This window comes from Salmo salar, chromosome ssa11 (assembly GCF_905237065.1).
Source record: "Salmo salar chromosome ssa11, Ssal_v3.1, whole genome shotgun sequence".
In the NCBI taxonomy this organism is placed as follows: Eukaryota; Metazoa; Chordata; class Actinopteri; order Salmoniformes; family Salmonidae; genus Salmo; species Salmo salar.
In genome coordinates this window covers 41,242,526-41,258,673 of record NC_059452.1, presented here as the reverse complement: position 1 = coordinate 41,258,673, position 16,148 = coordinate 41,242,526, and the positions used below count along the sequence as shown (strand labels likewise).

At 45.0% G+C, this 16,148-nt stretch overlaps 1 protein-coding gene across 9 annotated transcripts in view; it reads left to right on the top strand.

The window, feature by feature from the left end:
• Positions 1 to 15,807, top strand: part of LOC123725164 (transducin-like enhancer protein 3-B) — a 55,719-nt gene extending 39,912 nt beyond the window's left edge. For all 9 annotated transcript variants that reach the window (XM_045689575.1, XM_045689574.1, XM_045689570.1 and 6 more), the window contains 7 exons: positions 4,665 to 4,738; positions 4,871 to 5,120; positions 9,859 to 10,106; positions 10,273 to 10,420; positions 13,330 to 13,480; positions 13,767 to 13,843; positions 14,105 to 15,807. In XM_045689575.1, coding sequence (XP_045545531.1) covers positions 4,665 to 4,738; positions 4,871 to 5,120; positions 9,859 to 10,106; positions 10,273 to 10,420; positions 13,330 to 13,480; positions 13,767 to 13,843; positions 14,105 to 14,212 — 1,056 coding nt within the window. In that variant the 3' untranslated portion in view covers positions 14,213 to 15,807. The remainder of the gene's footprint in view (positions 1 to 4,664; positions 4,739 to 4,870; positions 5,121 to 9,858; positions 10,107 to 10,272; positions 10,421 to 13,329; positions 13,481 to 13,766; positions 13,844 to 14,104) is intronic.
• Positions 15,808 to 16,148: the final 341 nt, after the last annotated feature.

The following is a 16,148-nucleotide window of genomic DNA, read 5'->3' as shown; positions in this document are numbered from 1 at the left end:
CGGTCACACAGGCTACAGTTACTATTACAACACGGTCACACAGGCTACAGTTACTAATACAACACGGTCACACAGGCTACAGTTACTATTACAACACGGTCACACAGGCTACAGTTACTATTACAACACGGTCACACAGGCTACAGTTACTATTACAACACGGTCACACAGGCTACAGTTACTATTTCAACACAGTTACACAGGCTACAGTTACTAATACAACACAGGCTACAGTTACTAATACAACACAGGCTACAGTTACTAATACAACACAGGCTACAGTTACTAATACAACACAGGCTACAGTTACTAATACAACACAGGCTACAGTTACTAATACAACACAGGCTACAGTTACTAATACAACACAGGCTACAGTTACTAATACAACACAGGCTACAGTTACTAATACAACACAGGCTACAGTTACTAATACAACACAGGCTACAGTTACTAATACAACACAGTCACGCAGGCTACAGTTACTAATACAACACAGTCACGCAGGCTACAGTTACTAATACAACACAGTTACACAGGCTACAGTTACTAATACAGCACAGTGACACAGGCTACAGTTACTATTTCAACACAGTTACACAGGCTACAGTTACTAATACAACACAGTGACACAGGCTACAGTTACTATTACAACACGGTCACACAGGCTACAGTTACTAATACAACACAGGCTACAGTTACTAATACAACACAGGCTACAGTTACTAATACAACACAGGCTACAGTTACTAATACAACACAGGCTACAGTTACTAATACAACTCAGGCTACAGTTACTAATACAACACAGGCTACAGTTACTAATACAACACAGGCTACAGTTACTAATACAACACAGGCTACAGTTACTAATACAACACAGGCTACAGTTACTAATACAACACAGGCTACAGTTACTAATACAACACAGGCTACAGTTACTAATACAACACAGGCTACAGTTACTAATACAACACAGGCTACAGTTACTAATACAACACAGGCTACAGTTACTAATACAACACAGGCTACAGTTACTATTACAACACGGTCACACAGGCTACAGTTACTAATACAACACGGTCACACAGGCTACAGTTACTATTACAACACGGTCACACAGGCTACAGTTACTATTACAACACGGTCACACAGGCTACAGTTACTATTACAACACGGTCACACAGGCTACAGTTACTATTTCAACACAGTTACACAGGCTACAGTTACTAATACAACACAGGCTACAGTTACTAATACAACACAGGCTACAGTTACTAATACAACACAGGCTACAGTTACTAATACAACACAGGCTACAGTTACTAATACAACACAGGCTACAGTTACTAATACAACACAGGCTACAGTTACTAATACAACACAGTCACGCAGGCTACAGTTACTAATACAACACAGTCACGCAGGCTACAGTTACTAATACAACACAGTCACGCAGGCTACAGTTACTAATACAACACAGTTACACAGGCTACAGTTACTATTACAACACGGTCACACAGGCTACAGTTACTAATACAGCACAGTCACACAGGCTACAGTTACTAATACAGCACAGTTACACAGGCTACAGTTACTAATACAGCACAGTTACACAGGCTACAGTTATTAATACAGCACAGTTACACAGGCTACAGTTACTAATACAACACGGTCACACAGGCTACAGTTACTAATACAACACAGTGACACAGGCTACAGTTACTATTACAACACGGTCACACAGGCTACAGTTACTATTACAACACGGTCACACAGGCTACAGTTACTATTACAACACGGTCACACAGGCTACAGTTACTATTACAACACGGTCACACAGGCTACAGTTACTATTACAACACGGTCACACAGGCTACAGTTACTATTTCAACACGGTCACACAGGCTACAGTTACTATTTCAACACGGTCACACAGGCTACAGTTACTATTTCAACACAGTTACACAGGCTACAGTTACTAATACAACACAGTCTACAGTTACTAATACAACACAGTCACGCAGGCTACAGTTACTATTTCAACACAGTTACACAGGCTACAGTTACTAATACAACACAGTCTACAGTTACTAATACAACACAGGCTACAGTTACTAATAGAACACAGGCTACAGTTACTAATACAACACAGTCACGCAGGCTACAGTTACTAATACAACACAGTCAAGCAGGCTACAGTTACTAATACAACACGGTCACGCAGGCTACAGTTACTAATACAACACGGTCACGCAGGCTACAGTTACTAATACAACACGGTCACGCAGGCTACAGTTACTAATACAACACGGTCACGCAGGCTACAGTTACTAATACAACACGGTCACGCAGGCTACAGTTACTAATACAACACGGTCACACAGGCTACAGTTACTAATACAACACAGGCTACAGTTACTAATACAACACAGTCATGCAGGCTACAGTTACTAATACGACACGGTCACACAGGCTACAGTTACTAATACGACACGGTCACACAGGCTACAGTTACTAATACAACACGGTCACACAGGCTACAGTTACTAATACAACACGGTCACACAGGCTACAGTTACTAATACAACACGGTCACACAGGCTACAGTTACTAATACAACACGGTCACACAGGCTACAGTTACTAATACAACACGGTCACACAGGCTACAGTTACTAATACAACACGGTCACACAGGCTACAGTTACTAATACAACACGGTCACACAGGCTACAGTTACTAATACAACACGGGCTCACAGGCTACAGTTACTAATACAACACGGGCTACAGTTACTAATACAACACGGGCTCACGGCTACAGTTACTAATACAACACGGGCTACAGTTACTAATACAACACGGGCTACAGTTACTAATACAACACGGGCTACAGTTACTAATACAACACGGGCTACAGTTACTAATACAACACGGGCTACAGTTACTAATACAACACGGGCTACAGTTACTAATACAACACGGGCTACAGTTACTAATACAACACGGGCTACAGTTACTAATACAACACGGGCTACAGTTACTAATACAACACGGGCTACAGTTACTAATACAACACGGGCTACAGTTACTAATACAACACGGGCTACAGTTACTAATACAACACGGGCTACAGTTACTAATACAACACGGGCTACAGTTACTAATACAACACGGGCTACAGTTACTAATACAACACGGGCTACAGTTACTAATACAACACGGGCTACAGTTACTAATACAACACGGGCTACAGTTACTAATACAACACGGGCTACAGTTACTAATACAACACGGGCTACAGTTACTAATACAACACGGGCTACAGTTACTAATACAACACGGGCTACAGTTACTAATACAACACGGGCTACAGTTACTAATACAACACGGGAAGAGGAAAGAAAAGGTGTTCACTCATACACACACACATGCAAATGTACATCAGACTCACTTCTCACTATATATTACATGTCTCAGCAGCGCTACCGTTGAGTTAGCCAACACGGCTGCCGGCTAAAAGACTTATGGTAATATGACTAGCAGCCAATTTACAATGAACTTCCTATTTCAATAATTCACTTTTTCAATATTTCTTTAGAAATGCGTATCATTTTTTCTCTGCTCTCTGTGTAAAGTGTTAGCTAACTCCAATGTTGCTATTACCTAACTCCACTTCTTTGATGTCTGGTGCTACAAGGGAGGGGAAAATAACAACTCTGTCAAAACACTTCTCTGTGTGTGGAAATCTCCCAGGCTCTCATTAGCATTAGCAAGTGGGATTTTGTGTAAAGCTCCCCTTTACACCGTTATCACAAACCTGGGCAAAGGCTCTGCCTTTAAAGGAATGTAGAATCCACAGCACTGTATGAAATGATAGTAAGAATACCTCTTATGTCCCCCATACTCATAACTGGTTCAATACAGACCGCGGGTCTCTACTAGTACTACTGAACTAGGTCAGGCTTCGACCCCTGGTATCGTATAATTAAGCAATAAGACCCAAGAGGGTGTGGTATGTGGCCAATATACCACGGCTAAGGGCTGCTCTTATGAACGACGCAACGCGGAGTGCCTGGATACAGCCCTTAGCCGTGGTATATTGGCCATATATCACAAACCCCCGAGGTGCCTTATTGCTATTAGAAACTGGTTATCAACGTAGTTGGAGCGGTAAAAATGAATGTTTTGTCATACCTGTTGTATACGGTCTGATATACCACGGCTGTCAGCGTCCAGGGCTCAAACCACCTAGTTTCTAAACGCACACAAGACCTGGAAAAACACCTACAATTGCAGGAAATTAGCTTTAAAACAGCAACAAAAATCTCTGCCCAATGCAACATGTATAGAATTGCGAAAAATGTAACTTAAAACTGCAAAACTATCTCTCTGCCAGCAAGAATGGTGTGAATAGTTTTGGGTAGCGTTGGGTTGCGAGGTGGGGGTTTGCCACATAGGATGTTTGTGTGATCGAACCTTCTCAAATAATACTTGAGTACCTCTGCCTTATTTGACGCTACCTTATTTGACGCTACAGAAGCAGCGATGCTAAGTTTCCTGTTTGAACATTTAACTTAGCCTAGTAGGCTGCATGGATAGGCTTTCCACTGTTTGTTAGGCTATGGTGTTAACATGCTGTCTGTCTGTGCTGTTTTCCCAGGCGGGGTTTGACCCTCACTCCCACATGAGACCAGGCCTGCAAGCCAGCCTCACGTCCATATCTGGAGGAAAACCGTAAGTCTCCAAACCCACTCTTTGTTTGAACTGTTCATCACGAGAGCCTGAACATCACAGGTCAAGTCCAACGTTTTGGTTCCAGGTTTCATTTTGACTCAAAACAACAACTGTCCTTTCTCCCCACGGTAGTGCCTACTCCTTTCATGTGAGCGCCGACGGCCAGATGCAGCCAGTGCCCTTTCCCCCGGACGCTCTCATAGGCCCGGGCATCCCACGCCACGCCCGCCAGATCAACACGCTGAGCCACGGCGAGGTGGTGTGCGCCGTCACCATCAGCAACCCCACGCGCCACGTCTACACCGGCGGCAAGGGCTGCGTCAAGATCTGGGACATCAGCCAGCCAGGCAGCAAGAGCCCCGTGTCCCAACTGGACTGCCTGGTAAGGAGCCATTTTTGTTTTAGAAAATCTGGATATACAATACTAGTCTAATGTTTGGGGACACCTACTCATTCAATGTTTTTTCTTTTTTGGTTACTACATGATTCTATGTGTGTTATTTCATAGTGTTGATGTCTTCACTATTGTTCTAAAATGTAGAAAATATAAAAAATAAAACCCTGGAATGAGTAGGTGTTTCCAGACTGTTGACTGGTACTGTACGAAGGCTATAATTTAGGTTGGCTGGGCTGTATGCTAGCTAACAGGATAGCCAAGCTGAACAAGCTAGCCATGTATCTGAGATGGTACTGTGACGGTTATCATTTGACATGGACTGAGATATCAAGCCTACTCATGGGCACAGAGGATGCTCTTCATTGGGCTGATGTAGGACCAGGGATTTTCTCTAAGTGCTTGAATTAGACCATTTTCCTGTCCTGCTAAGCATTGAAAATGTAACAAGTACTTTTTGGGTGTCATGGAAAATGTATGGAGTAGAAAGTACGTTATTTTCATTAGGAATGTAGTGAAGTAAAAGTTGTCAAAAATATAAATAGTAAAGTACAGATACCCCCAAAAACTACTTGTATTTTTACTTAAGTACTTTACACCACTGCCTTCAGTCCCCTGAACCCCACATCCACCCTCTGAACCAGCCCTCTGAATTAGAGGTCGACCGATTAATCGGAATGGCCGAATAATTAGGGCCGATTTCAAGTTTTCATAACAATCGGTAATCGGTATTTTTGGCCACCGATTTTGCTTTTTTATTTATTTATTTATATATATATTTTTTTTACACCTTTATTTAACTAGGCAAGTCAGATTAAGAACACATTCTTATTTACAATGACGGCCTAGGAACGGGGGTTAACTGCCTTGTTCAGGGGGGATTTGTTTTTGCAACCTTCGGTTACCAGTCCAACGCTCTAACCACCTGCCTTACATTGCACTCCACAAGGATTAACAGGCTGACTACTTGTTACGCGAGGGCAGCAAGAAGCAAAGGTAAGTTGCTAGCTAGCATTAGACTTATAAAAAACTATCAATCTTAACATAATCACTAGTTAACTACACATGGTTGATGATATTACTAGTTTATCTAACGTGTCCTGCGTTGCATATAATCGATGCGGTGCCTGTTAATTTTCATTGAATCACAGCCTACTTCGACAAACGGGTGATTTAACAAGCACATTTGCGAAAAAAGTGCTGTCGTTGCACCAATGTACCTAACCATAAACATCAATGCCTAACAGGAATATTTAGACTTAGTCACCCGTTAGATAAAATACGGAACGGTTCCGTATGTCACTGAAAGAAAAAAACGTTTGTTTTCGAGATGATAGTTTCCGGATTCGACCATATTAATGACCTAAGGCTCGTATTTCTGTGTGTTTACTATATTATAATTAAGTCTATGATTTGATAGAGCAGTCTGACTGAGCGGTGGTAGGCAGCAGCAGGCTCGTAAGCATTCATTCAAACAGCCCTTCGCTGTGCTTCAAGCATTGCGCTGTTTATGACTTCAACCCGGGTGGGTATAATTTGTGGAACGTTCCAACAGGAATCTATTCCAAAAACTTCGTAAATAACAAGGTTTCCAAAAAACAACGCATACAAAGTTGTATAGCGGCAGAATAAGATACCGGGTAGGGAGTGGTCTATTTCATAGCGTTTTTCACTCATCACGTTTATTCTGAAAAATGTCTGTCCTCACTCTGGTTGCCTATGGACAAACATTAAGAATAAGCTACGTGGTGAGTTGATGCCTATTCGGCAGCTAGTTAGCTAGGTTTGTATGCATTGCTACTTTGTATGCGTTGTTGGTTGGCAACCTTTTACTTTACATTTTTTGGAACAGATTCCTGTTGGAACGTTCCACAAATTATACCCACCCCTTCAAGCCTATCAACTCCCAAGATGAGGCTGGTGTAACCAATGTGAAATCGCTAGCTAGTTAGCCGGGTGCACGCTAATAGCGTTTCAAACGTCACTCGCTCTGAGACTTGGAGTAGTTGTTTCCCTTCCTCTGCATGGGTAACGCTGCTTCGAGGGTGGCTGTTGTCGATGTGTTCCTGGTTTGAGTCCAGGTAAGAGCGAGGAGAGGGACGGAAGCTATACTGTTACACTGGCAATACTAAAGTGCCTATAAGAGCATCCAATAGTCAAAGGTATATGAAATACAAATCGTATAGCGAGAAATAGTCCTATAATAACTACAACCTAAAACTTCTTACCTGGGAATATTGAAGACTCATGTTAAAAGGAACCACCAGCTTTCATATGTTCCCATGTTCTGAGCAAGGCACTTAAACATTAGCTTTCTTACATGGCACATATTGCACTTTTACTTTCTTCTCCAACACTTTGTTTTGCGTTATTTAAACCAAATTGAACATGTTTCATTATTTATTTTAGGCTAAATTGATTTTATTTATGTATTATATTAAGTTAAAATAAGTGTTCATTCAGTATTGTTGTAATTGTCATTATTACAAAAATAATAATAATAATAATCGGCCGATTAATCGGTACCGGGGTTTTTTTGGTCCTCCAATAATCGGTATCGGCATTGAAAAATAATAATCGGCCTACCTCTACTCTGAACCCCACATCCACCCTCTGAACCAGCCCTCTGAACCCCACATCCACCCTCTGAACCAGCCGCCTGAACCCCACATCCACCCTCTGAACCAGCCGCCTGAACCCCACATCCACCCTCTGAACCAGCCCTCTGAACCCCACATCCACCCTCTGAACCAGCCCTCTGAACCCCACATCCACCCTCTGAACCAGTCCTCTGAACCCCACATCCACCCTCTGAACCCCACATCCACCCTCTGAACCAGCCCTCTGAACCCCACATCCACCCTCTGAACCCCACATCCACCCTCTGAACCCCACATCCACCCTCTGAACCAGCCCTCTGAACCCCACATCCACCCTCTGAACCATCCCTCTGAACCCCACATCCACCCTCTGAACCCCACATCCACCCTCTGAACCAACCGCCTGAACCCCACATCCACCCTCTGAACCAGCCCTCTGAACCCCACATCCACCCTCTGAACCAGTCCTCTGAACCCCACATCCACCCTCTGAACCAGTCCTCTGAACCCCACATCCACCCTCTGAACCCCACATCCACCCTCTGAACCAGCCCTCTGAACCCCACATCCACCCTCTGAACCATCCCTCTGAACCCCACATCCACCCTCTGAACCCCACATCCACCCTCTGAACCAGCCCCTGAACCCCACATCCACCCTCTGAACCAGCCCTCTGAACCCCACATCCACCCTCTGAACCCCACATCCACCCTCTGAACCCCACATCCAAGCTCTGAACCAGCCCCCTGAACCCCACATCCACCCTCTGAACCAGCCCTCTGAACCCCACATCCACCCTCTGAACCCCACATCCAACCTCTGAACCAGCCCCCTGAACCCCACATCCACCCTCTGAACCAGCCCTCTGAACCCCACATCCACCCTCTGAACCAGCCCTCTGAACCCCACATCCACCCTCTGAACCCCACATCCACCCTCTGAACCAGCCCTCTGAACCCCACATCCACCCTCTGAACCCCACATCCACCCTCTGAACCCCACATCCACCCTCTGAACCCCACATCCACCCTCTGAACCAGCCCTCTGAACCCCACATCCACCCTCTGAACCAGCCCTCTGAACCCCACATCCACCCTCTGAACCCCACATCCAAGCTCTGAACCAGCCCCCTGAACCCCACATCCACCCTCTGAACCAGCCCTCTGAACCCCACATCCACCCTCTGAACCAGCCCTCTGAACCCCACATCCACCCTCTGAGCCCCACATCCACCCTCTCCCTCCATCTGCTCTTGTAAATGTAATAAGTCAAGGCACAGCGTCTTGTTCGTCGGCCCTGTGTGTGACGTTTTGGAAAAAGTTCTAAAGTAATGATCTTCTGATCGTCCTGCCCCGGTTCACCATTACCCACCCCATTAGTCATTCTCCCATCCTCCCCATTCATCAGTTTGATACTGTCTCCTGGCCACTTTGGAGAGGGGGAAGGAGCAGAGGGAAGAGGGAGAGTGCTGGCTTTGTGACCAGGTCTTATATAGTCATCAGCAAGCTGTTTAATTCATCTGAGAGCCCCGGCCCTCTATTGATCTGTCATTCACATCACCCGCCTCATGGACCCAGTCCAGCTAACACTCTTCTGCCCTTGTTAAAGCTGAAAATGAGTCTCGCTCCACACACCACAGCTGAGGGAAGCCACACTCAAACACACTCGTGATGCTTTTATCGTCATACCTGCTTCAAAAGGCACTCGCATCTGAGCTTTTAACAGCTGAATAAGATGACAAAAAAGAAGAAACCGGCACACTGCTCTCGCTAGGGCCACGGCTCTCGCTAGGGCCACGGCTCTCGCTAGGGCCACTGCTCTCGCTAGGGCCACAACCAGCATCCACAACCAGCATCCCTATGGAGATACTGCTCCACCCACATCCATTCAATTCATCCAATGGGGTTGGAGTCGCCATACTTGCTTTTGTCGCCACACCTGCTTTTAAATCAAATCACATTTTATTGGTCTCATACAATATTTAGAAGATGTTATTGCGGGTGTAGTGAAATGGTTGTGTTCCTAGCTCCAACAGTTTAGCAATACATTTGTGTCTCTCACGATACCTGCTATTATCACGATAACTGTCTGAAGCCCAAATCTTAACTGGCGCCCTCTGTCTCCAGAACAGGGACAACTACATCCGCTCCTGTAAGCTCCTCCCTGATGGCCGCACCCTGATTGTGGGTGGTGAGGCCAGCACGCTGACCATCTGGGACCTGGCCTCTCCGACGCCACGTATCAAGGCGGAGCTCACCTCCTCGGCCCCAGCCTGCTACGCACTGGCCATCTCCCCCGACGCCAAAGTCTGCTTCTCCTGCTGCAGTGATGGGAACATCGCGGTCTGGGACCTGCACAACCAGACCCTGGTCAGGTGACTGATCCATCCTCATAGAGTAGATGACTGCTTGGAGGCTGGGAGGGATGTTCTACTACCCATATGATTTTAGCAGTAATGATTGGAGTGGGTTTACATTGAAATGTCCAAAATGTGAGTGGAATCACTTGACTAAGTCCACGGTGTTTGTTGGGTGTTGCAGGCAGTTCCAGGGCCACACGGACGGAGCCAGCTGTATTGACATCTCCCATGATGGGACCAAGCTGTGGACCGGAGGTCTGGACAACACTGTCCGCTCATGGGACCTGAGGGAGGGACGCCAGCTCCAGCAGCATGACTTCACCTCCCAGGTACGCACATATGTTTGAACACACACACACACACACACACACACACACACACACACACACACAGGGGATGCAACGGTACAGTGGGCCCACAGTTCGATACGGTTTCGGTATCTTTATATTTAAGAAAACAAATAAACACATCACCCTTTAAACAATAAACTCTTTTATTTTGCCTATAGACAAATGAAACTCTCCATTCAGAAAAATGGCAACATGTCTCTACTGTATGACATCAAGGGGAGAATAAAATGAAAAGTGCTTCTTAGCTTTGACAAGCTGAAGGTTTATTTTAAATAAACGGGGTACATACTTTTATAGGCAATATTACATGTAAAAAATAACAAAATGCAACATCAAGTTGGTATCCTATATGAGATACCTATTCCTTTATGTTGAGGTTCTTCTGTAAAAAGATAAGCATGTCAACATTCTCGGAAGCAAGACAAGAACGGCTTGCACTGATCATGTCCCCTGCGGTGGAGAAAACTCTGATTTACAACAGAGGTTCCTGGGGCACTGAGGCCCTGTGCATGTTTTGCAACATGGGGAACTTTGACTGGTTTGTTTTCCACCACACAAAAGGATCAGCAGCCACATGAAGGCAATCTGCTGTCTTGTATGAGGGGACCACCACCTCAGTCATTTTGGAAAAGAGCTTGGTCTGCTCCTCTGGAAAGCTCCCCAAATAACTCTGACACGGGAGTCTTTTGAGGAGGGGATAATGAGGATGGATTTTGTTCCCTGTGGATGGACCTGCTTGCACTGCTTGAAACTACAAGAAAAATGGCAAACTTATTAAGTGTAAGTGACACATCTCATCAAAAAAACATATCTCATCACATTTTAACACACATGATAAAAACAATATAATGAAAAAGTATTTAAAAATGGATGAAATCCCTGATGTTTATGCTGTTGCAGCAGGCTGGCAGGGATTTAAACCTTGGCTCAAGGGCTGTAACTCTGTAAAGGTAGATCTGGGTCTGTGTATCTTCTCTCCAAGTCCTGAGTGATGGCTGCCTTGGCCTCCCTGATGGTTGGACTGTCCTCAGGACCTGGTGCCATGGATTTGAGAATCATTGTCTTTAGAGGGAGAATCATTGATGAGGTGGGACTTGTTTCACTGCTCATGAGAGTTGTCATTGTCTTTAGAGGGAGAATCATTGATGAGGTGGGACTTGTTTCACTGCTCATGAGTGTTGTCATTGTCTTTAGAGGGAGAATCATTGATGAGGTGGGACTTGTTTCACTGCTCATGAGTGTTGTCATTGTTTTCAGGCGGTTGAGTAGCTCAATGAGTTCTTCTGCCAGCTTCAGTTCACTGTCTGTCAGCATGGCTATGTCTTTGACCGACTTCCTCACAGCCTTGTCCAATACAGCAGAGCAGATGGCCGGTTGCTGTTCCACGGAACGTTCCAGCATGTTCTATATGGTATTCCAACGGGTTGTGACATCATGGATTGATTTGTGTTTTGGTATATTCAGCATCTCTTGCTTAACTGTCAACTTGGTGGGAGGTGGTGCTTTTGTGAGAGACAAGAAAGTCCCCACTTTTCTGACCTTCCCCAGGAGGTGGGACACTGCCTTGAGAGAGACTGCCCTCTTGGCTGTGAGGTTCAGGATGTGTGCAAAACACCCAATGTGGGGCCCAACCCATCAGCGTCACGGATGGCGTTCACTATGTTTTGTGCGTTATCTGTAGTGGCTGGGATTGTGATATTAGGTCTCTCTAGCTTCTACTCAGTCACAGCATTCATTAATTCTAGGGCTAAGTGTGTGCTTGTATGACTCTCATACAGGGGCCGTACTTTGCAACACATTGCTCTTCATCTCCCAGACCAGTACATAGTGAACCGTCACAGTGAGGTAGCTTTGAGTTGCTCTGGAGGTCCAGCTACCAGTGGAGAGAGCTAGATAGGGTGTCTGTGTCAATTCCTTTTCAATGTCTCTCTGTGATGCTTCATAGAGTTTGGGAATTACTTTGCTGCGGAAATGTGTGTGGGAGGGGACATTGTAACGCTGTTCAATTGTTTTAATCAGGTGACGAAATCCCGAGTCAGACACCACCGAATAGGGCTGCAAATCTTTGGCTATGAATACTCCCACTGCTTTCCTTATTTCTTAGTTTTTCTGAATTTGTCACGTTGTTGAAGGCAGCAGTGAGATTGTTGTGTTTTGGCTAAAGAGTGGACTCCCCTTGCTCCACCTGCAAGGGATACGGCCGAGTGACGGCCACGTAAATGACACATCATGTTAGAAGTGTTTCCACTCCAGTAGCCGACAGTGGCAAAGCAATGCTTGTTTACGGTCTTCTTACCCTCGTCATCATATTGAACGCTGAATCCAGAATGTTCCCACATAGCGGATTTGAAAGACGGCAGTGCCTCTTCAAATTTGCTTCTCTCTGTCTCACTAGCGCTCCCATTGTCACGTTGGAGCTGAGAGAATATTTGTTTTTAGTTTCCCCTCTCTTCATGGGGCCCCTTTAGGGAGGTTTCCTACTGAGATGTCATTGCAAATCGTCCATTGGTTGTTTAAGGGGGAGGGGGTTGCTGTCACTGCAGTTGCCACATTTTGAGACATTGCTGTTGAGTAAAGTTTGTCAGCCATCAGGAGCCCCTTTACGGCCACAAGCTGCGTGTCTGGTTCTGTGGATCTGAATGTACAACGTGCGTGTAGTCTGCAGCGCAATAAGCACGTTTAGGAAATTCTAGGAAATGACAGGCGGGTCGCAATTCCGCGGTTCACGTGCGCGTATTGAACCGTAGGGGGCGTACCGGCCAGTTCAACAACATACTGTGTACCGTTGCATCCCTAACACACACACACTCTCTCTCTCTCTCTCTCTCTCTTTCTCTTTCTCTCTCTCTTTCTTTCTTTTGTCCTGGTTCACCCCCGTCTCCTCCCAGATCTTCTCTCTAGGCTACTGCCCCACAGGGGAGTGGCTGGCAGTGGGCATGGAGAGCAGCAATGTGGAGGTTCTCCATCACACCAAGCCTGACAAGTACCAGCTCCACCTGCATGAGAGCTGTGTCCTCTCGCTTAAGTTCGCCTACTGTGGTAAGAAACATGTCCAGGCTGCAACAAGTCATTTATAACCTGGATTTATGTAGTTCATGTGTAGAAACCTTTTTTTCCCAAGGAATTGAAGCACATTGTTTAGTTGGTACTTCTACTGTACCAACAAGTAATACCAACTGCCCCACATCAGTTGTTTTGGGTTAGCTACTAAATCTTAAACCACGTGGACTTGCATTTTGGTGCTTGGAGAGTCTTGTGCAGCCCTGTCCTGCTTGGTAAGGACAACCTGGACCCTGAGCTCATGTATCATGTCCTGTGTTTAAAGGTAAATGGTTTGTGAGCACGGGGAAGGACAACCTCTTGAATGCTTGGAGGACTCCGTACGGTGCCAGCATATTCCAGGTACGCCAATCAATAACACACACATCAATATACACACTCTGACACATACATAGATGCTCAGTCCTGTGACATGACCAACAGCATGGAAACCCCAGCTACCACTGTCAACTGTAATCTGTAAATCAGAAGGAAACACTATTGTTCAGAGAATTGTCTTTCAGACCAATCAAACCAGCTGGTCACTTTGGACAAGGTTAGTTCAGGCAAACAAATGACATGCTCTGAATAGGATCGCTAACATGTTTTTTTACCCTTCAACAGTCAAAGGAGTCCTCTTCCGTCCTGAGCTGCGACATCTCTGCAGACGACAAGTACATTGTGACGGGCTCCGGAGACAAGAAGGCCACAGTGTACGAGGTGATCTACTAGAAACACCAGTTTGACCCGTCCTACTGGCCTGACGAGGGGAGCTGCTAGCCCCTCCTCCTCCTCTTACGTCACTCACCACACCCCCTAACCTCAAAGACCACCAGGGATTGGACTACAGACAATGTCGGCCGATACCACTCCCGGATTGGTGCTCAGAAGGCACTATGAACTGCGATTGGCAGTTGACCTGGCCATGATTGGCTATCGGTGCAGACTGTAACCCTATGGGCACTGAAGATGTACATTTTCTTGCTGTTTTTTAATCTGTTCCTGGGCTTGTTTTTTTTTAGGTTTATTTTTTAACGTGATGAATGTTTCTGTAATGTGACTGGATGAAGCGGCGCTTTGTCTTTAAAACAGTTGCTCCCTGGACGTCTTGTGAAAATTGTACATAATGGAGTAATAAAGACATTTTATATATATATTATAAATATATATATCTATTTTCATGTCCTGGTGTACTTGTGACGTTTTTGCTTTCGGCCTCTCCCTTCTGCTTGATATTCAAGGGAGAACAGAAAGTAGAATAAGCATTTTTTTTTCTTTATTTTTAAGGATTTATTTTTTGTTTTGGGGGTGTTGAAGCACGTTCTCCAGGCTGACCTTTTTCCAACTCAAATGGAAATGTCTCTCCAAAAACTAAATGGTCAACCAGAACACTTTGTGGAGATTCAAATGAGAGTTTTGGGATGGTGCCCTTTTTTTGGAGATACGAAAATGTCTGGGAAGTGGAGCCTGCCGGCTCAGGCAGAGCCACGGAAATCCGTGGAATACCACAGGACCCCCGCTTGGACCGGCCTATCAGAGGAGACTGGGGGATCAGTGAGAGGAGGAGAACAATGTAAATTAAAACGATATTAAAGAAACTAACTGTACTACTTTCTCTGTGCTCTTTTTGACCCGTCTCTTTTACGTCTTGGATTATTTTTTGGGTGGTCTGGTTGTTGTTTATTCTAACGATGGACTTTAATTCTACTGGATTATTACTAATACGGGGTGACAAACCATGCTTTGGCTAGCCTGACACAATCTGAACATTGAGTCTGGACCTGAATCTTGCCGATGTAGAACAACCCACAGGGTCATCTAGACTGGGGGTTAAGGAGAACATGCTTCTATGGAATCCATTGATTTGATCCTCATTTATCAGTACATAATCTTGGACTAACCGGACTTGGATGGAAGTCAATCAAACTATTGGATTCCACTCAAATGATATACAGTGCCTGTTAAGTGCTAGGGTTGGCTATTAGGATCTTTCAAAATGTAAAACAGAAGTTAGCATTGTGACCAGCATCTACATAATGTTCAGTACCGAGTAGGATGAAGTTGCCCCTAGACACTGATCTGTTTTGTCCCCAAATGGTGCTGAGGGTAAGATGCTCTGTGTCTAAGTGGAATTTCTTCTTTCACCGTTCAGCTATTGGGGTGAACACTCAAATTCTCCACTGCGCCCCAATACCTGCCTTTCCTTCAGTCATAACGAGGGGTGAAATGTGTGGGGTGAAATTCACAACCAAAGTATGTAGCAAAACTGTCAGCACTGAACACAATGTACAGCTGATGATAATTCAATAAACGGTGTTTTTTTTGTAGAAAGACTTCCTAGTTCATTTCAATGCAAAGTATTGTTGAGGAAGCGCACAGTCGTTGTATCGAAGAGCGTTTGAGTACTTCTACGAGAGCCGTGGGTGTCTGTGTCTGTCTGCCCTGACATTAACTTCCTCTTAAAAGGTTTGAAAGTAGATACATTTGAGTGGAGTGTCTAAACCACTGGAGTCTGCCACTTATACCCCACACTTGATGTGGTACTTAAACACTTTAACTGTTTCATAATGAATTCCTAACCTCAGACATATACCTGGTGATTCCTTCTAGTTAACTGGAGGCTGTATATGACGTGTGTGTGTGTGAGGCTGTTGAATAGCAGTGGAGG